General features: G+C 38.3%; 3 protein-coding genes and 1 non-coding gene across 6 annotated transcripts; 3 read left to right on the top strand and 1 right to left on the bottom strand.

Annotated features, from left to right (window-relative positions):
- Positions 1-1,619: 1,619 nt before the first annotated feature.
- Positions 1,620-9,274, bottom strand: LOC102701545 (serine/threonine-protein kinase tricornered-like). The gene is made up of 14 exons (XM_006654568.3): positions 8,988-9,274; positions 7,951-8,333; positions 6,880-7,054; positions 5,364-5,447; positions 5,040-5,281; positions 4,719-4,959; positions 3,908-3,987; positions 3,712-3,796; positions 3,133-3,264; positions 2,937-3,050; positions 2,674-2,721; positions 2,306-2,390; positions 2,145-2,201; positions 1,620-2,054 (listed from the first exon to the last, which is right to left on the bottom strand). Exons 2-14 carry the CDS (start codon positions 8,160-8,162, stop codon positions 1,933-1,935), a joined length of 1,677 nt encoding a protein of 558 aa, XP_006654631.1. The 5' UTR covers positions 8,163-8,333; positions 8,988-9,274; the 3' UTR covers positions 1,620-1,932.
- Positions 9,275-14,477: 5,203 nt separating this feature from the next.
- LOC102719869 (lipoyl synthase 2, chloroplastic) lies at positions 14,478-17,075 on the top strand. Of its 3 annotated transcripts, none has more exons than XR_001550262.1 (7): positions 14,478-14,834; positions 14,947-15,134; positions 15,219-15,309; positions 15,540-15,697; positions 15,983-16,154; positions 16,258-16,361; positions 16,625-17,072. XR_001550262.1 is itself a non-coding variant. In XM_015837409.1 (7 exons), exons 1-7 carry the CDS (start codon positions 14,484-14,486, stop codon positions 16,709-16,711), a joined length of 1,158 nt encoding a protein of 385 aa, XP_015692895.1. In that variant the 5' UTR covers positions 14,478-14,483; the 3' UTR covers positions 16,712-17,075. The 3 variants fall into 3 exon arrangements, 1 of the variants encoding a protein (XP_015692895.1); XR_001550261.1 differs by having other exon boundaries at positions 15,983-16,068; positions 16,155-16,361; positions 16,625-17,071; XM_015837409.1 differs by having other exon boundaries at positions 15,983-16,153; positions 16,250-16,361; positions 16,625-17,075.
- Positions 17,076-17,748: 673 nt separating this feature from the next.
- Positions 17,749-17,837, top strand: TRNAM-CAU. The gene is given in 2 exon segments: positions 17,749-17,786; positions 17,802-17,837. It is a non-coding gene; the product is annotated as a tRNA-Met (tRNA).
- A 367-nt stretch (positions 17,838-18,204) lies between these two features.
- On the top strand, positions 18,205-20,673 carry LOC107304221 (putative rRNA methylase YtqB). Its single transcript, XM_015837387.2, has 6 exons — positions 18,205-18,569; positions 18,668-18,731; positions 18,985-19,177; positions 19,736-19,809; positions 19,927-20,082; positions 20,347-20,673. Exons 1-6 carry the CDS (start codon positions 18,287-18,289, stop codon positions 20,468-20,470), a joined length of 894 nt encoding a protein of 297 aa, XP_015692873.1. The 5' UTR covers positions 18,205-18,286; the 3' UTR covers positions 20,471-20,673.
- The last annotated feature ends 671 nt before the right edge of the window (positions 20,674-21,344 follow it).

Here is a 21,344-nt window from a genome sequence, read left to right as displayed (position 1 = left end):
AGACAGTATTAACTACTGATCACACTAGCAAACGTGTGAATGTGGTGTCAACACAAAAAAGAGAGTAAAATACATGTCTGATCCTTAAACTTGGAGCAGATACTATTTAGATCCATAAACTTGAAAATTACATATTTGGTTCCTTAAACTTAGAGCATATGTCATTTAGGTTCGTAAGCTTAAAAGGTATACATCCATATATGTCATTTTGTTTTAATAAATCATAGTCGGTCCATACCTTATTTGATTAAAGTTGTCCGCTAACGTACCATTCCACGTTAGTAGCACATTTACAATTTACCCATTCGCAAAGTGCGTTTTGGAAAACGAACGGAGATGGCGAGGTTGTGGTGGTAAGGACAAAGTGTGGTTTCAACGTGGCATAGCACCATTGCATCTCAAGCGCTTCCCTGTTTAACAGTTGCCACAATCTCAATGCCTCCTGCTGCTCACTCGTCGCTATTCCACATTTCGTCGTTGCCCGACACTTCGCTCCCAGCCACTAATCCTACCGTTGGAGGAGACGAGAGATTTGATGACTTTTGTAGATTCCAGGGAGGTATTGTAGCGCGAAAGAATAAATTACAATTATTTTGATACCTTTTGTCACCGAGGTGGTTGTTTGTAAACGTGTTGCCTTCGTGTAATGCCTCGTCAGACTGCCTATGATTCATAAAAATAAGATGATGAACTTAGATGTGTAATTTTTAAATTTATGGATATAAATGTTATCTGCTCCAAAATTTAAAAACATAAATGTGCAATTTTTAAGTTTACATACCTAAATAACATCCGTTTCCAAGTTTAAGAACCGATCATGTATTTTACTACTATTTCTATTTTAAAATATAGGTTGCCATTTGTTTCATTACAATGAGAATTTAACTAAAGATTAATTTATTAGGATATATTTTTATAACATAAAATTAATATTATTATATTTGTATTCGAATGTACTCGTATGATTATACTTTTGTCACATAAGTAATATGTTAATAGAGTGATTTGATCAAACATTTGTCCTAATAGGATAAAATATATCTCGTATTTTAAAATGGATGAAGTATAAATGTCAGCGCTTATTTCTAAAATTGCACGCTACTACAAGTATACATTGTAATCGATCGATCGATCGATCATCTACCCTACAGAGTTAAAGGGGTGATCACGAAAGAAAACTAATCTATAAATAAAAATTTTATATACATATTTTTAGCGATCTAAAAGCCAACAATTAAAAATGAATTTCGGTAAAAACTCCATAATCAACTCTAGATTTAAGGTTAGAAATTTAAAATTTAGTTTATAAGCAAAAGCATTAAGACGAGGGCAACAGTAGGTAGCCATCATATTCAAACATAGCATCTCTTGCCTATGATCAAAGTAGCAATTTATAGGCCTTGAGCTTATTTCTACCTTGTTTATAATAAATTAAACTATAGCATGTTTATGTCCGGTTAGACTCTTGTGTAACACTATGCATAGAGAACGTTGTGTTGTGTATGTCTATATGACCTGAAAAACCATTGACGCAGTTCACCAATGAACGGTGTTACTTGCTATGGTCTTGACGACCATTTCAGTTAGTATGTTACAAGCTAATTAAGAACCCATAGAAAAGCAGAAAAGGGAGGTGAATTTAATTGCAATACACATGCCCGTCAGAAATGGTAGCAAGTATACACTAGCTGTAACCTGAGACCCATCATCACCGAGGTTGTAACCCAAACACACAGCGAACCAAACAAATATCGCCGCGTACAGCAATCACCACTCTTTGGACAGAAGAGGGATTTTTTTTTTGTATGAAGAATTTGAGAAGAGAAAGCATCGGTTAGAATTTACAAAGCTTGGACGGGAGACAAGATCAAAAGGAAGCAATTTTTTTCTTGTTTTAATTATATGTGTTTTACTTTTGGAAACCTCCTTATCCTATTTATGTCGAGATTGGTATTGTTCTGGTGGAATAGTAGAGTGGGATGAAGGTTGTCCCTCCTTATGGGGCAACATATTTAAGAAACTTCCTTGAACAGGTTCATCTTCATCCATGCTCTCTGTTTATAGAAGGATAAAATAAGTTAAACATATCATGCGAAACAGAAATGGTATGTAAGAAACGAACAGGCAGTCCTCTTGCACAATACCAAACAATGTCTTGATAGTTGGCCGCTTTGATTTCGAACTCTTCTTCTTCAACTCAGCTGTTCCAAAAGCACGATTATTTTCAAACAAAAGTCACTGAAAATGCATAATCTTACGAAAGGCATGCCAGTGCCTGAATACGTCATATAGAGAGAGCGCTAACCAATTCCTGCAACTTCATCATCATTTACAATTTCGAAGTTCTTGTATGTATAACCAACAAAGTTGGCATCCTTGGACGGCAGCATCTGTCAAAAATAGTATGGTTCTTCATTTTAGTTCATCGGCTAAGTGGTAAAACCAAAATGAAAGCTCTCTAATTAGCTTTCTAAGAATGTTAAATTCTGCATCCTAAACTGATGGGAAAAAATTGAGTATAATATAGTGGGTATGTGAATAATACACAAAAGGCACACTGCAGGGAATGTATACGATAAAACAATTGTTTAACCAAGACATATGCAGCTCCATTAATAGGAATGCCTTTCCAACTACTCCGCAATTAGCATTTCATGGTGAAGTCGGACATACCTTTCTCCATGGACCTGACTTAGATGAACTTTGAATTTGTGCTCCGGCCTGCCAAGTAGTAAGAACAGTAAGTGCAAGTGTGATAAGTTCAGCTTTTTATACAGCTCAAAAATAGCATATTCATACTTTCTCAAGAGATCAAAATGTAATGCTGCCAAGGAAGCAATGAAAAACGCAATGTTAAGGCTTAAAAATTGCAGTACTAATCAAGCAAAAGAAATAAAAGAATGAAATTTTGAAAAAGAAATAAAGATGAAATTTACCTCCTCAAATTTCTCAAAATTCTGAGTATCCAACTCGCTGTTAACTTCTGGTATGAAAGCAGCTTTCATCTGATACAATCTTTCCCATGGGAGTCCTCTAAACCATGGATGTGCCTAAAGTTGTGCATATGATGGTAATAATTAAGCACCCAGTTGAGAGCAATGAAAATGTATGTACATACAGAAGAGAGCATACTTTTATCTCATGGGCTCCTTTTGTTCCAAGTCTCTGCTCAACGTTACACAAAAGTTTGCTGATGAGATCCTTAGCTTCAGGGGAAAGCTTTGCCTCCTCAGGGAATTTCAAGTGACTTCGCCAGTTCACAATCTGACATTACACAAAAATTGGATGAAACACATGCTCATGAAGCAAAATGAGTATTTTGTGTACTGGAGTAAACAAGCTAGCTGGAAGCAATGGGAAATATAGTTTTCCACAAAAAAATTCCCACTGTAGGGAACTTCACAAAGTAAAACCAAGGTTGTTTGCAATTATTACAAACTTATGTCTATATTAACGGTATAGTAGGATGAGCTCCAGGACCAGCTGCTACCATCGGCATCCACCCTATGACCCGCAATATAGTTTGGTTACAGGCAGGTCACTTGGTGCACTGGTGCAAATACTGCATTCTGCTGTGTTGATTGTGTAATAAGATGGCATAAGGTTGTCTCTTGCAAGTTGGGTGAGGTTTGCTTAAAGTGAATATAGAAAATTCCGAACAATTACACTCTATATAACAATTAAAGAAGTCTGTGTGGGCAAAGAACATGCCTTTCTGCAGGTTGACATTGGATCCTCTGAATAGAATGGAGGATAACCAACAAGCATTTCATACATGATTGCACCAAGGGACCACCTAAGATCAAAATAAAATGTGAGAACAAGAACCGCGAGATACAAAACACATGGAATGAGGAAAAATAACATGACTGACAATTATGGACAAATTCCAAGATAAGAAACTAACCAGTCACATTCCATTCCATATCCTTTCTTCAGTAGAACCTCTGGAGCAATGTAATCAGGAGTGCCAACAGTTGAATATGCCTGTATGTCAAATAGTATAACTTAGCATAACTATATTGATATGAAGCTAGAAAGCTACACACATTGTATGCATTCACTAGTCAATATGGCAACACAGAGCAAAATACGAAACATTCAAAATTAGCGTGCAATGAATTTTCACATAATAAATACCAAGGTATAACAACAGCTAAGACATGATTTACACAATCCAATATAAGTTTGAAGCTTAGAACATAAGTTTTTTTATCTCCTTTGCTGCATACTGAACATAAGTAAATTTATTCTTCTAGTGAAGCAGAACCCAACTGGCAGTACCCCTCCCATCAACCATTGACTTTACCCTATTCCCTTGATTCAACATCATGAGATTGGCACCAATTAAGTATGTCTAGGACTAGGAATAGCTTGGCAAATGATTCTTCATTCAGAAATATTATGTTCAAGGTGACTATAAACATGTCAGAGGAATCACAAACGAAGCTCAACAATCCATCAATCCATCGGACAAAGTGATTTCTTATGATTTTATGCCAGGTTGAAGTCCAAATAATGGATATCATGTAAGTGGAAAGAGCATTTTTTATAGGGAAAGTGGTAAGAGCATTATTTGCCTAGAAGTTCAAATATAAGCCCATAACTAGTGTGAATTCAGTACAAAAGGTCAAACCATTGATATATCAACTTGATAACATCGACAAGGTTGTTTCTGAATATCAATTAGTTAATTCAATTTCAGATAGGGTACTTACAAGCATTCGTCGGTTCTTTTGCCAGTGTGACAATTGCTCTTGTTGTGTGCGTCTTGGAGCAGAAGAGTTGCTTAACCGGCTGGTACTATCAGGCAAAGGCTTGGTGTTGCCTTTTGCAGATGTATAATCTGGCTCATTCAAATTTGGGAAATTACTGCTATCTAAAGGTTTACACAATCCAAAGTCAGAAAGCTTCAAATGACCACTGCGATCTAACAATAGATTGTCTGGTTTGATATCCCTGAAAAAAAAAAGGAACACTAAAGTTATCTTTTGAATCATCAATTTTCTTGGCAAAACATGGGAACACTTATTTGATACCGGTGAATATAGCTGTGCTTGTGAATAGATTCTATTGCTAGTACGGTTTCTGCAATGTAAAATCTGGCCTCATCTTCTGTCAGTGTGTCCTTGCGCATAAGCAAAGTCATCATGTCACCACCAGGAAGGTACTCCATGATGAGATACAAGAATTCTTCATCTTGAAAAGAATAGTAGAGCTTGACTATAAAAGCGCTATCAACTTCTGCAAGAAGGTTTCTTTCAGCTTTGACATGCTCTACCTGAAATATGTACAACCATGTCAAAGCATGTGTAAATCAGAAATAAAAACTACAAATAATGCAGCCAGATCATACATGGTACCTGGCCCCTACGAAGCATTTCAGATTTCTTGAGCTTTTTCATTGCATATACATTCTTAGATGACTTCTCTCTACATAGACGCACCTGCATAATAAAAATTGACAGTGACATCAAGTGAGATGGGCATTGAAATGGCCGGATTAGTTTGCTAGACTTCTAGGTTTTGTCAAAGCATGAACTAGTTTAGAGATTGAATAGAGCATGGAAATAACAGCAGATCCAAGTGAAAGATCACAAATTAACTACATGACAAAAAAGGGATGATATACACAGCCCATTAGATGGTAGTATTTTGAAACTGCATAGATCTACCACACCAAGCAATAGACATATTTCTCCTATTCTCTTGTTTAAAAGGAATAAACATAACAATATTCTAAACAGAATCCATTAAATCTAGAAATAAAAAATAATAATAAGTCAAGTTGGACACCATGCACAATCCTTTTTATTTGTTTTAATGGTAGACTCTGGGCATAAAAGGACATGACCCTATTTTTCTCTCGAATAAATTTCTGCGGGCGAGAATTGGCAAGGCAGGACATATAAGAAGATCAGATGTATAGCAGATGGATATGCATTTCCTTGAAAGATATAGACTTCTCATCTAGATTTCAAGGATTACAAGTAGACTTGAACCTATGATAAAGTGGTCTACTATGTAAGGTCCTTACCAATTGTAGAACATAAATTGAGAAAATAAGGTTCCTTCCTTTGTTTTCTTTTGCAATATGTACTGGGAGAATGATTAGAACTCAGAAGACAAACACATGGGGTAGGACCACTTGACGAATTCAATGCTGTCATCAATAGGGACCAAAGCTTGCATGACCCATCAAGAACCAAAATAACAAATAAACTAATGAAGAAATGCATCAAAGCTGACCTTTTTCAGGGTGGGTCTAACGGGTGAACGTTCACGCGTCTGTTAACCCGCGCGAACACATTTATATATCAGAAATTTTAAATATAAAACTTTTTATAATTTTGTGTATGTATAAAGTTTCATCCTTATATGTAGAAAGTTTATGTATAGAAAATTTATACAAAGAAACAAATTTGTAACATATAAAGTATTTAATAAGAAAAATCTACATTGAAAATATCATTTTAGAAAGACGTATATATAAAAAATATACACTAAAAAATTATATATAAGAAGTATATATATAGAAAGTTTGTATATAAAAACTTTACATATATGAAGGGTTCGCGCGGGCTAACAGGCGCACGAACGTTCGCCATTAGCCTTTTCGCCCTTTTCAGGCAATAAAGAAACTTCATGTTTCCCTCTTTTTATTCAGTCAGAACACTACCACGTTAAATGGCATTATACAAAAAAGGAGCAACAAGGCAGCACATTATTCTAAACAGATGAGATCGGAATCTATACTGTAGACATCGCATAAGCAATAATGACACGTCCACCATTAGTGTATCCAGTGCTGTTGTGCTTGGAAATAAAATTGCTAAAGTCCCTGCATAAGGAGGTCAAAAATGAAACCTATACCCGTACCTCACCAAATGCACCTCTTCCTATAATTGTCAAAAGTTCAAAATCTTCAACCCCCATCTTATGTCTCTGCAACCGCATATATTCGGTCTCCTTTTTCTCCAAATGCTTTAGAATATTATTTTGCTCTTCTACAGGAACCTCTGCATCCTGTAATTTTCTCTCCAGCATCCAACGCCTAAACATAAACCAACATTTCAGAGAGTTGCAGCGACAAAATTGCAGCCATCAAATGGGAATAGAAGAAGTGAATTACCCATCATAAGAACAAAACATGTTGTTGTGAATTTCTAGATGCAAAAAGTAGTGACTAGTGAACAGACACAATAGAAGTTCAAATTGAGTATGAACAGGAAAGGCTCCTTGTGGATAATTTGAAAAAGGCTGTCAGTACATCAAAATCCAAAGATTTGGGAGTCAAAATTGAAAGCCTTCAAAAAGGACAAAGCAATCAAGATGGATATCAACCTCCCCATGCAAATTGTGTGAGTTAAATGAATGATTTGAAAGTCATGTGCGAGTTACAACTTTTGCAGCATCACTTATGTATGCTCAAATATTCAATATACTCCCTCTTTGATCACAAGTATCAAGGAGAATCAACTCATATCACTTTTGTATAGCTAACCTAAATATTTGTGAGTGGATTTATGTTCTGCAGTTAATTCGTTCGACCGAACCAATATAGGACAGCAATTATTTTTCACTAGAGCAGTCACTACTCAGAAGAAGCTACCTAATCAATCAAGCTTCCTTTTTTGGCAGTGCCAAGACTACATATACACACGCAGACAATCTTGCTCAATTACCCAAACATGTATATCATTAAATTCCCAACCTATAACATGTGATATGTTTGTCAATTTCCCTGCCAAACAACAGCAGAAGGAGGCCTTTGCTGGTCTAGTTTGTCTTCTTTATATTTTACAGTACATCGGTAATAAAAAAATACTACATGTATGCAAAACCTATTTTCTGCAAGGAATAATTCTATGTAGAACCTCATGGAGTCAGCAAACTAATCTATGCCTAAAGCAGGCAAAAGTGGCAAGAAATATAAGTATGTTTGCCGACCTTTCTTTCCTATCTTGCAGGGACTTCATCTGGGTCTTGTAGTGATTCTCAATGTACTGTTTTGCCGCAGCAACCCTCTGTTTCGTTGCACTAGAAGGTGCGTCATCGATTGGGGGCTTTCCTGGATCCTTTCCATGGCTGGCAGCCACCGCTGGACTCTTCGATTTGTCCCTCGGCTGGAACTTCTGGAACCAACTTCTCGCAGAATCCATTGTCCACTCACAAGTCACAATGGCATCATCTCTGGAATTAGCAGGCTTCTTATATGACCAATCCAGCAGCCAACCACACTCACTTTGAAACGGCCAATCCAACTCCAATTGGATCAGATATCCAAATCGGCGCTTCTCCGTGGAACCCGATGCTGGGAACGATGCCTCTGTCTGAAATTTGAAGGGATAAATACTCTCAATCAGAATCGATAGACCTAGTTGGTAATGGAACTGTGAATAAAATAATCCCAAGTTACAAGTTCCTGCCATTTTTTGCCCCGCCACATATAAACCCACTCCGTAATTGAAATTGAACCACGGTACTTCATATTTGAGATTAAAACAGGCTGAGACTGAGCTCGAACTATCCATCCAAAGGAGCACCGCTTACGAACAAGGAAGAGCACTCCAAGATCTCAATTTTCAGCGGAAATGCAAATGAAATGAAATCCCAAACAATCCCCTTCCCAGCAGCAGAAATAGCACAATCTGATCCAGAAATCGCATTGCCGCACCCGCGAGACCCCCAGAAATCACCCCGCGAAAAGCAGCACCAGAAACCCCCATCGCCTCACCGGCGCCCCCCACCCAACTGCCCAAGCCCCCCACTCCCAAAATCTCAGAACCACGCACCACAGCACTAAGCCACCAAATTTGCCACCGGAATCGCACCGAATCCCGCACTACTCCTCCGCCGGAGCACACGGACGGCCGCGGCTCATCCCCACCCCCACTGCCGCCGTGCTCCAAACCAACCCAACCAAAAAAAACACGCAGCAACCAGAGACAGAGAAACGGCAGCCGAAACCGGAAGCGCCGGCTCACCTCGGCCCGCGGCGGCGGCGGCAGGCGGAGCGGATCTCGGGCGACGAGGCGGCGGCGATTGGAGGAGCAGGCAAAAGTGGGGGGAACTCCCCTGCGTGTGTGTGCGCGTGTTTTTTTTTTCTCCTCCTCCTCTCTCTCTCTCTCTCTACTCCGCTCTCCCTCTCCGGGTTGGTTGTCTTTTCGTGGGCAAAGCAGGCCGTGGCAGCAAAAGGCAAAGCGTGTGAGAGAAAGAAGAGAGAGAGAGCGAGAGAGAGGGAGGCGTAGCCGGGGGGCAGCAGTGGCTCTGCGCTTTGGGTTGCCTTTGACTCGCCGCCGGGACGAAACTTCGTGCTGCCTTCGCTGTTCGCTCGATCGCTCGCTCCACTCTCCCGTCCCGTCCACCTGCCGCGCACAACGCGACCTGACCTCCCTCCCAGCTAGTATAAAATCAAAACCCCGTCCATTTCGCCGCTCGCTTAGCTTTACATGATTTTTTTAAGTTAGGATATGAGTATATTAGCTATGAATATGTCATACAGATACTTATACCCAAGTAGAATATCCCTAATATCGTTGTACTCTTAAAAAGGAGGGGCTCTTTGACGAGGGTTGAAAAAAGATGGCCAAACACGCAAAAGAGAGTAGTGGATTGGTGCACAGTATTAAAAAACTCGAAACATGATTAGCATCATTTTTAAAACAATTTTTCTATAGAAAAGTTTTGCAAACAAATACAAATTTTAGCAATTTGAGAATAAATTGCCCATATAAAAAGATAAGCAGAGATGGTAAACGACGGTATCAAACACAGCCTTAGTACAGATATAATCGCTAGTGTAGCATTCTTAAATACTTTTCTTATATGGGGCAAGTAACCGACATGTAAAATATAGCAGTGGATTAGTATATAATTAATTAATTATTAACTATAAATATTTTAAAAATGGAATGATATAATTTTTTAAATCAAGTTTCTTATATATATATTTTTTTGCAAAATGCATGTCGTTTAGCAGTTTAATAAACGTGTGTGAAAAACAAGACAATCTGAGTTAAACAGGGTAAAGATTCAAACTTTCTTGTAAGGCATAATCATTTATAACACTATTTATTCCCTTTATTTCATAATAGGTACAATTTTATAGTTTAAATTTGAAATAAAAGTTTATATTAACATTGCGACGAAGGTAGTATAATGTTACTCATCCAATCAATAGTTTTTATTAATATTTTTATCATACGCTCTGTCACCCTCATATCCCAACCATTTTCATTTATTAAGGGACAGTAAAGTTACTTTTTCTTTAAAAAGCTAACCTCTGTCAAACAACCAAAATATATTTGTATTTTGGTATAAAGATAGTAGAGTTTAAAAGGGTTGAATTGTTTATCATCTATAAGCACTAGAATTAAAAACATCTGAGACAGACTTACAACTTTACAATCGCGTGTTTCTAGTAATTTTAGAATTTAAAACTTAAATTGGAGTTGTACACTCAGTGCTTTACAATCGGGTGCTTCTCGTAATTGGTTTTGGGCGGACGTGAGAAAAATAGCACAAGATTTCGCTTGTGTTCTTTTGAAAATTAATGTTGGTTCATGAAAAATTATCTAATTTCATAATAGCTATTTAATAGTATACAATACAATTATTAATACAAAAGTAAAATTTTACCTTAGAAATGTACTCTTTTGTTAAAAGTAATTTTAAAACAAAATATCATTTAACAATTTAACGTGTAAAACCGAGAAAAAAAACTGAGAATAATCGGTTAAAATAACACATGGTCTTTTCCTCCCTGCCGCACTGCCGCCTACGGCCGGGCGCCCGGGCGGGTTCAGCCTGGAGTTGTTGCAAAGAAATGCTCCTGGGATTTGACAATTGGTGCGTTTGACATGGGAGCAATTGTTAATGAGACGTGTGGTACATAGATAATGGCTTATAAATCGAACTCCCGTTTAATAATGGTTTGGACCGTGTTAATGGTTGTTGATCAAGTCTAGGTAGATAAGACTGAAAGGGGGATGGGTGATGTGTGTCAGGTTGCTTCTGGCCAAATGCATTTCCAGAAATTCCTGCAACTGAAAGCCACTTACAATTTTTAATTGAACTACAGTCGTCTGGTTAAGCTAACCAAACAACAATAAAGGAGCAGACTACGCCCAACTGAAGTATCACCAGTGACACATGTCCTTATGCTTTGGGATGATTACTTGGCTTTTCCAGAAAAAACAAAATAATATATTTATAAATAAAAATAATTTATTAATAAACATATTATATTCTTGGTTTTCTAAAAGTCAAGACTGTAAAATAAACTTTATTAAAAAACCTAAAATTAACTCCAAATTAAATGTTAAATATTTACATTCTGGGTTACGAATATAAACAGAAACGAAAAGATATTGCGTTAATCCCAATGTCCCAAGAGAATATATCCTGCGGTTTTGGTAGCAACCACAACACTTGCAAAAGAGCAGAGCTGCTAGCTAGCATATCCCAAAAGGCGCTTTAATTCTCACCACCATTTGTTGGCCCAAACCACATGAACATTGACAGTGACACACATGTTCTGAATCCTAACAACCCAAAATGTGTGTGTGATGTGGAAGCTCTAGATAAACCATGCAAGCTGCTCAAAGTGCAGCACACAAGCAAAGCTAAATCTAAGGTAATTAATTAACCATCTGTACTTATGTACTATGCTGGTTACCATTGAGAGCTTTCTTTCACCGGCCATGGGGTGCAGGTACAACCACCACAGCGTGTGTACCTGACGGTAGTGTGGCTGAAGCTGCACATTTCTTCAAGCCAAATTCAAAAACAGAGACGTATAGGAGATTGGAATACCCCAAAAGTCAAGCCATGATCCGGTCATCGTCCGGACTCCTTGATTCCGAGCAAAGAAAAAATGGCTCCAGCATGATTGGCGTCTGTGTTGATTTCTTGATCAAGCCGTGAAAAACAGTTGGACATTGGCCTTGTTTAGTTCCTAAAATAAGTTTCAAAAACATCACATCGAATTTTTGGACATCTAAATAAAACATTAAACATAGATAAACTAAAAACCTAATTGCACGGGTATGGAAGAAATCTTGAGACAAATCTTTTGAGCCTAATTAGTCCATAATTAGCCATAAGTGCTACAGTAACCAGCATGTGCTAATGACGGATTAATTAGGCTTAAAAGATTTGTCTCGTGGTTTCTAGACTAGCCGTGAAATTTGTTTTTTCATTTGTGTCCGAAAATCCCTTCCAACATCCAGTCACGTTCGATGTGATGTTTTTGTCAAAAAAATTTGGCAACTAAACACCACCGTTGTCAAAGGTGAAATTGATTGTTCTTACAGATTCAGAGATGGATGTAATTTACAGTGGGATATAAAAGCATAAGACCAGTACATAGCATAATTAGATGACCCAAACGAACACATTTAGATGGTCTAATTAATATTCAAGTTTGGGTGAAGGAAGAAAGTTATTCAGGTGATTATTTGTCTTTCTCTCATCACATACAAGACTATTGGTGGATAAAAAGTGTTTGATGCGCGATCAATATGCCAAATGATATCAACTAATGGGCTAATGGCGGAGCCAGTAGCGTCATTGAGCTTGCGTGATGTATACGGTTTTTTTTTTTACCAACCACTTTTTATGGATGTTGCAAGCAAATTCAACAGTGGCAAAGCCTAGGCGTATGTCCGAGTGCTGGCTCCACCGCTATGTTCAACTTCGTGAAAATAGTTTGGCTAGTTTCATACGGGTTCGTAATGTCTCTGCCAAAATACTAGGCTCTTAGCCTTTTATCTCAAAGTTCAAACTCGAATATTCTTCATTATTTGCATAATTCTAGTTATGATACTTTAAATCCTATGACTATGAGATAACGAAATATAAATGAAAAAATATGTAGGGAAGAATAATTTGCATCATGGTTGTGATAAGTTGCCAAACATAAAAACAATCGTATCTATGCAAATGCACTGATAAAAAATATTAAAAAGGCCCTGATGTGAAATACCAAGCCTCGTTCGGTTTGCGTCCTTCCGGGTGATGAACACTTCCCAAACCTGTAAAAACTACTATTTCTCCTAACTTATCGTCATTTTTTTTCTAAAATCCTTTCTACCACTACCTATTAACTTTATAGCATTTAGTTCACTTTCAAAAAATAGTATTTATTTCATTATTGCACATTTCATTTCAATATAATGAATTTTGAAAACAGCAAAGTGAACATTCAACAATATAATAAATACTCCATCTGTCCCTAAAAGTTTGGCGTCATTAACTTTTTTTTTTTATACTCGTTTGACTATTCATCTTATTTTTTAAAAAAAACATGTAAAGATATATATATATATACATAAAAGTATATTTAATAATAAATAAAATACTATAAAATAATTAATAATTATGTAAATTTTTGAATAAGACGAATAGAAGAAGTAGTATAGCTTAAACTAGTGAGTAGTGACCGAACTGTGTACTTGTGCTGCAGGCCTGCAGCCTCATCTCGCCCATCCAGTGACCTGCTGCATCCAAGAAGGGGTTTGATCAGTTTGAAGTTATTTCAACATATAGAAATAGAAAAGCACGCACCCAATAATCTATATGGCTTAAAGAAAAAGATAATTTCATTTGATTAATCTATATTTTAATCCTACAAACCGAAGATATTTGTTAGTATATGTTAATTAGGTAGTAATTATTATAAACCTAAACAATGGATTAATTTGATTTTTTAAAAGCAACATCTATATAAAAAGTTGTTGCTCAAAATGCATCATTTAATATTTAATAGTTTGAAAATTGTTCATGAAAAATGAAGAAAAAACTTAAGTCACAAGTTTAGAAAGCTTGAGATTGTAAGAAGCAGGGGGTAAAAAACAAACTTCTTAAATTTTGAAAGAACTGTATCTTCGAGCTTCTAACTTATATTTTTCCTAGATTTTACAACTTTTAAATTCTCATAAGCTAAGCATTATGAGGGGAACCTCTAGCTTCTTGAGTTGTACGTGAGTAAATACAACTGCTTGAAGGCAGAATCTAAATCCTAAGAGTCCGTTCGTTTCAAAGGATTTGTAAAGAAAAATATAGGAATACAAAATTCTTTGAAATAAATATTGTAGCAACAAATTTTCTATCCCTCCACTTTTTGAAAAAAAAAAGAATCAACTTCAACCTTATTTTCTTAATCCTTTGGTTGATTTACTCCTCAATTAGAGATAAATTATATATATTTTAATCATATGTATTCGTATATACATTCCTGTCATACTACTGTTATATTTTTTATACCTATGATTTAGAAATATTAACCAAATATTTTTTATGCGAGGGCGCGAGACTCTGTGTGATCGCCGTGTTCTCACAGAAACTACCCATCCTACCCACGCCGCCCACGTTATCCACCTCCCAAATCCTAGGGGCAAAATAGTAACACCACACTCCGTCTTCCACTTCGAACCCCTCTTTTTCGCTCTCCTCCGCGGCAAGCTCCACGCTGCGCAGCAATGGCGCACCACTGCTCTAGGGTTTACCACCCCGGCTCGCCCTCCACAATGCAGAGACCGCTCGCAAGGCCATCGACTCATGCGGGATCGGCAAGTCTGAGCTTCCCACGTGCTCGGCCTAATTCGGTGCCCATCGTGCGATGCCACGCGGACCCGCCGCCGGAGGGAGGCACCGTGGCGGGATGGGCGCCTCCGGGGCCGTACACAGGGAGGGACCCGGAGGCGAGGAAGCCGGCGTGGCTGAGGCAGCGGGCGGCACAGGGGGAGAAGTACACGAGGCTGAGGGAGACGCTCGGCGAGCTCAGGCTCAACACCGTCTGTGTCGAGGCCCCATGCCCCAACATCGGCGAGGTAAAGATAGAACCAAAGCATGAATCACTAGGTGGAATATTAAGTCTAAATGCACTGTAATGCGAAGAAATTGTATATTTTTTTTGGTTTGATTTTGCGATTTGGCATGCAGTGTTGGAATGGCGGCGGCGGCGGCGCAGGCGGGGAACGGGACGGCGGCATTGCGACGGCGAAGATCATGCTTCTCGGTGACACCTGTACCCGTGGTTGCCGATTCTGTGCCGTGAAAACCAGCAGCAAGCCTCCGCCGCCCGATGCCCTGGAGCCTCTGAAGACTGCAGTGGCAGTTGCAAGTTGGGGGTACGATACAGTGACGATTGTTGCATTATTGGCATGTTGAGATAATAGTGCAAAATACTTTAGAACCGATGCCTTTTTTTGCAGAGTAGACTATGTTGTGCTGACAAGTGTGGATAGAGATGACCTTCCTGATGGCGGAAGTGACCATTTTGCGCAAGCAGTGAAGGCTCTAAAGGTTCGTCGGTTACCCTCTAGTGTTGTCATACTAAATTGGTGGATGTACTGTACTGAAGTACTCCCTCCATTTCACAATGCAATACTTTCTAGCCTTGTCTAGATTAATATAGATACTAATGAATTTAGACATATATATAAATTATATACATTCATCAATTGATAAATTTAGGCAAGACTAGAAAGTCTTACAATATGAAACAGAGGTAGTAACTTTTATCTTCTCCTCAGGAATTGAAACCTGGTATACTGGTGGAGTGTTTAACTTCAGATTTCCGAGGTGACTTGGAGGCAGTTTCATCCTTGGCAAACTCTGGTTTGGATGTGTTTGCACACAACATTGAAACTGTGAGGAGCCTGCAGAGAATAGTCAGAGATCCTCGAGCAGCGTAATGATCTTTGTGTTTTTTTATTACAGCCACAAAACTGTATGGTTGCTTAGTTGTGGAATCTTAAGTACTGTTTTATTAATACGCTTACTAGAGATCATGACACCCATATGGAGGTCCAGGATTGTCTTTGTCTATCCAACAGTAACGACTGTTAACCTACCACTTCTAATTTTGAAAATTGAAGTTGAGGGATAATCCTTGAAGTAATTGCTAGTGCCATCATATTGACTCTTGGCAATGTAATTGTTATCTTATTTCCAGTACATTATCTTGTTTCTACAGATATGATCAGAGTTTAGCTGTTCTGAAACATGCAAAAAATTGCAAAGACGGCATGGTAACAAAGTCCTCTATCATGCTTGGTCTAGGTGAGACAGATGAAGAGGTGAAGAAAACCATGTCTGACTTGAGGTCCATCGATGTTGATATTCTAACCTTGGGACAATATTTACAGGTTTGATGTTTGAACTACTTTGCTGGTGCTGTTTATATCCTCCTGGACTTCCTCTGTTTTTATTGTTGCAACAACCAATGCTCCTTGCTTATACCGCCAACAGAAAGACACTTGCGGGTCAGAGAATATGTGACCCCTGAGAAGTTCGATTTCTGGAAGAAGTATGGAGAATCTTTGGGTTTTCTTTATGTTGCTAGTGGACCCCTGGTAAGCCTTGCATACAGTTTGCTATTATTTTAGATAAAATCTTATAATACGAGCAATAGCATTTAGAGAAAATGATAACTTTATTAATGCCCCTTGTTGTCAAAGGAATACTGCTACCATTTCATCTGAACCATCTAGATCATGTATTTCCTAGCTATCCATGTTGTAGACAATCTCACGAGAGAAAAGTTCGCTTCCTTTCTTGTTAACTTGGAGTATAATTTTATGCAAATTTATCTTTGCTACTATTTACAATTTCTCAGGTTCGGTCTTCATATCGTGCGGGAGAGCTTTTTGTTCAAAATCTGGTCAGACGTAAAAAAATCAAGCTTGCACCTACTGTGCACTAACCAAATATTACTGTACATCCGATGGCCTGGTGCAATTCTTTGACGAGGGTTGTGCACTGAAGTTTGTGTGCTGATGCCAGCAGTAATGGTGGCACAATCGGGTCCAGAGGCTCAAAGTTACATGCGGTAATACTGGTACTCGTTATTCTAGTCATGCTGTAAATCTGCTGCAGCCTGAGATCGTCAATTTTTTATTCGTGACACTTTATTACTATGGAAACGTGATCAATCATACCGAATGCTAAAATTCGTGTTAGTGACCATGACGCTTTAGGCTATGTTCTTTTCTGATTCTGGATTTTGATTTTTTATTTGCACTCTTCTGAAGCTTCTAAACGTTGCATCTCGCACAGAAAGTTTCTTTGAATACCTTGACAACTTACGAGAAATACTATTATAAAAAAATCAAATAATCCATTAATTTCAACTATCTTAAATATTGGCCTTTATAATGCTAATATGGATCCGCGTTAGTTTTTTTTTTTTGCATGTGAAAACAACAAGGGTCATCTTTTTGTTTTTTTAATGAAATGGTCAAATAACATATTTGCAGACGAATAATAATTTATAAATAAAATTTTTATATACCTGTTTTTAGCGATTTAAAAGAAGGCTAGAAAATAGACAGATGAAAAAAAAACTCTAAAATTAACTTTAAATTTAAGTTTAAAAAATTAAATTTTAGTTTATAAACCTAAGCAACAGCGAAAACACAAGGGTAATCTTGTGTTGAAATTTTTTTTCATAAAAAAGCGCGGTGCTTTGGCTGATGATGACTGGATTCAGTAGTACCAGTACATAATTTCTTCATATCTACCCGTTGCTCTCCTGAACGCGATTGATCGATTCGTTGATCATTCAAGGCATCTCACCTTGAATGATCATGCCGTCTTACCGTGCGTCAGTTCGGTTTTACAAACTACTATTTTTGCTCATGGTTTGTCCTGGCGAGTAAAATCTGTGATGATATTCAAGATTATGCGTGAGATGTCTATTCTCTAATGTGAAATACGTCGTTTTCTGTAACACATCACAACGGGGTGGTGGCGCAGTTGGCTAGCGCGTAGGTCTCATAGCTAAAACGTGAGTTATCCTGAGGTCGAGAGTTCGAGCCTCTCTCACCCCAAATCACAGCCGAAGTGATGATGAAAATGCTCGGTGACCAACTGGGTGTCACGAAACCATCTGATCTTCAGATGCCAAGAGCGATACTGAGCTCCGGCTTTTTTTTATATAATTTTCTTTCTCATTTTCCCTCCTTTCTTTTTATTTTATCTCCTTTTCCCTCCGTTTTAAATTTTCTTTTCCATTTTTCCTTTCTAAATTTTCTTTTCATTATTTATTTTTCTTTCTCTTTTCCCTCTTTTTTTAATTTTCTTTTAATTTTAATTTTTCAATTTTCTTTCTCCTTTTCCCTCCTTTTTTTAATTTTCTTTTCATGTTTCCTTTTTAAATTTTCTTTCTCATTTCCCTCCTTTTCATTTCCTTTTTTATTTTCTTTCTTCTTTCCCTCCTTTTTTATTTTCTTTTCAACTTTTTCCTCCTTTTTTTACGCGCTGCGAGTGCGAGGCTTTCATGGACGCATCAGGACCGTTAGTTTCTAATCGAACGAACAACAATCGCGACCTCGCCCGCGTCCTGCGCCACTCGAAACCACCCGCCGCCGCCGCAGCAACCGCCGCGACCCGCGGCCAGTCCACGATGCCACCGCCGTTGCCGCGCGCTGCTCTACCCCTGCGCCCTCTCCTCCACCGCTCCCGGAGCCTACCGCCTCTGCTCCTCCGGCAGCCCAGACAGCGGCGTGGCCTCTCGGCGCGCGCCTCCGCTGCGCAGCTCGCTGGTCCTCCCGCCGCCGGAGGTTTGCCTTAGCTGTTCCTCCCCAAGCCGTGTCGTCTTCTGTTGGTGTTGGCCTCTGTGAGCTTGCCGTCATTGTATAGTGGCTGGGGTTCGTTGCAGGTGTGGAGGACGCGGTGGTGGGCTTCGTCGCCGGCAAGAGGAAGGCCACCGAGCTAGCTCACGCGTAGGTATTAACCCCATTGTTTCGTAGCGTGTAAACTGCAAACTCCCCTTCATTATTTCTGAAAACTAAACAGCACAAAATTACATTGCAGTTCACAGTCATGTGGTCCATCTCTTTTAGTGATATGTACTGGGATACTATGAAATATAAAATCTGTTCATCTGAAATGGTTTCTAGGATTCAAGCGGAGATGCGTAAAGAATATCTGTGTGCATTTGCTATTTACATTTTGCCCTTCTGATTGTCTGATTAGGGTGTGGAGAAGTATTATTCAGAAAGGGGATACTGTGGTTGATGCCACATGTGGGAACGGCAATGATACATTCGCTATGCTAAAGATGGTAGCTGATGAAAGAGTGCAAGGGCGTGTATATGGGTTGGACATTCAAGAGTCCGCGATAACCAGCACTTCCTCTTTTCTGAAAATGGCCGTCAGTAGCCATGAGGTATGCATTTGAAGCAACTACATGTCTACACCGGAACATGGAAACAAATATTTTGCTGCTACTTTCCCTGTTTGAGATAGATTATTGACCAATTATTGTAGTGGATTCATTATATGAATATATTAAATATTTTGAGAAATAAATTTAACGACCAACTTATAACAAGAAGTCTAAGCAATGCAGTAAAATGAAGTTTTAGAAACATATGTTTCATAGGCTTGAGCAAGGAATCCAGATCAATAATCAGGTGAATTAACTGAAAAGAACAGGGTGTAAAATGAACTATCATAGATATGGGATACATCTAATTTTCTCTCATTTCCAAAGATCTATATGCTTATTTGCAATTAGGAAATAAAACTTAACAGATAATGTTGTTAGATAACAAAGAAGGTTTAGCAATACTCATGCATGTTGAGTTTTTCTGGCTTATTATCTGTATGCTCTGTTTTTGGTATCACGTTCAGACATTAGTATATAGAAACAAACTATCATTGCCATATTCTCATGAAATGTCTGTAGTTTTGTGGTTGTTGCAATAACTTTTCTTGGTTGCAGCTGGAACTTGTCGAGTTGTTTACAATTTGTCATAGTCGAATGGAGGAGGTTGTCCCAAAAGATTTTCCTATCAGGTGATCTAGCCCTTTGGTTCACTGGTATTCCAAGTTGCCAACTCTCTTATTGCTAGGATTCCATAAATGTGTTGTTGAAATTATTTGATGAATTACCAATGGCTCTTTGTTTCCTAGGCTTGTAGCATTCAATTTGGGCTATCTTCCAGGGGGAGATAAAACAATAATCACTGTACCTAAGACAACTGAGCTGGCTTTGCAAGCTGCCAGCAGAATTGTCAGTTCTGGGGGACTCATAAGTGTCCTTGTCTACATTGGACATCCGGGTGGAAGGTAAATGTGATTCCTAATAATGTGCCCATATGTACTGTAAGTTTGTAAGGCTGTCCACTGATTGCTCATTGTAAATTTAATTATTATTATATATCTACAGCTATACATGCCAATTGAAATGTAGTATTTCATGAATTAACGAAAAAGAATGTCTTTGATGATAATTTCCGCATGTTTTTAACATGTTAGCAGATCCTTATTTTTCTGACAGTATCTTGTTCAGATAATGTTTACGGCTGGATTTATTTATCTTCTTTTGTCTAGGGATGAACTTGACGTTGTTGAATCATTTGCATCAAGCCTGCCTATTGATACCTGGATGAGCTGCAAGTTTGAAATGCTGAATAGACCAATGGCTCCAGTACTCATTCTCCTGCATAAGAAATGATCATGGCTTCTGTGAACCTACACATTGTGGCAAGTAACAGAGCGAACACATGCTCACTTGTGTGCTAAGTGCCACATTTACTAAGGATTCAAGTTACATCGCAGAATGCTAAGAGCAATCATACATAATTGTATCAAACAATCTGGATGTTTTGGAGTGGCAAACTTTGGAAATCTTGAAGCCTGCCCTAGATTAACATTGTACTCTTACCGGTAAAAGACATATGACCATGTAGGATTAAGGAGGTCGACTAGAGGAGGGAGGGGTAGGTGGTTTTAAAATATTTTTATCGCTAAAGTAATTTTGCACAACTCAAGGCCTAAAACAACTAGTTTCAACTAAGTGCAAAGAAAGCTAGCCTATATTAAGATTTGCAAGTCTACGATAATATTAGAACAAATAATCTCTGATATGTAAACTTGCTCAAAGTACATGTAACAAACTAATTGAAGCAAGTGACATGTTTGAAAACTTGTCAGTTTCCTAATCCTTGTTGACTTGAGCCTAACTTCACCGCTCAAACCACCCAGCCTTCAATCCCCTAAACAAGAATGGGCAAAATGAGAATTGGTTCTGAAGTGGTCTACGCAAGTTCTTCCTCCACTCTAGAGATAGTGAAAACCAATCCACATACAACACACCAGACCTCCTCCACAATATTTTAGGAAAGTTTATTGGTGGGCTTTGGAGTGGATCACCAGAAAATGGTGGGATACCATTGAGGTTGACTATCCCTATAAGGGCAAGGCAGACAAAATGTGGGTTAGACAAGCTGAGCCACCATACTGCCATGATCAGCAGGTTCAAGCAACACTGAGCTAAACTTGCTCTAAAAATGAAGTCTTTGTGGTATAGAGGAAGGAGCTATTTTACC

Source organism: Oryza brachyantha, chromosome 5 (assembly GCF_000231095.2).
Source record: "Oryza brachyantha chromosome 5, ObraRS2, whole genome shotgun sequence".
NCBI lineage: Eukaryota > Viridiplantae > Streptophyta > Magnoliopsida > Poales > Poaceae > Oryza > Oryza brachyantha.
Note: the sequence above shows the minus strand (reverse complement) of the source record. Positions and strands in the feature narration are given on the sequence as shown.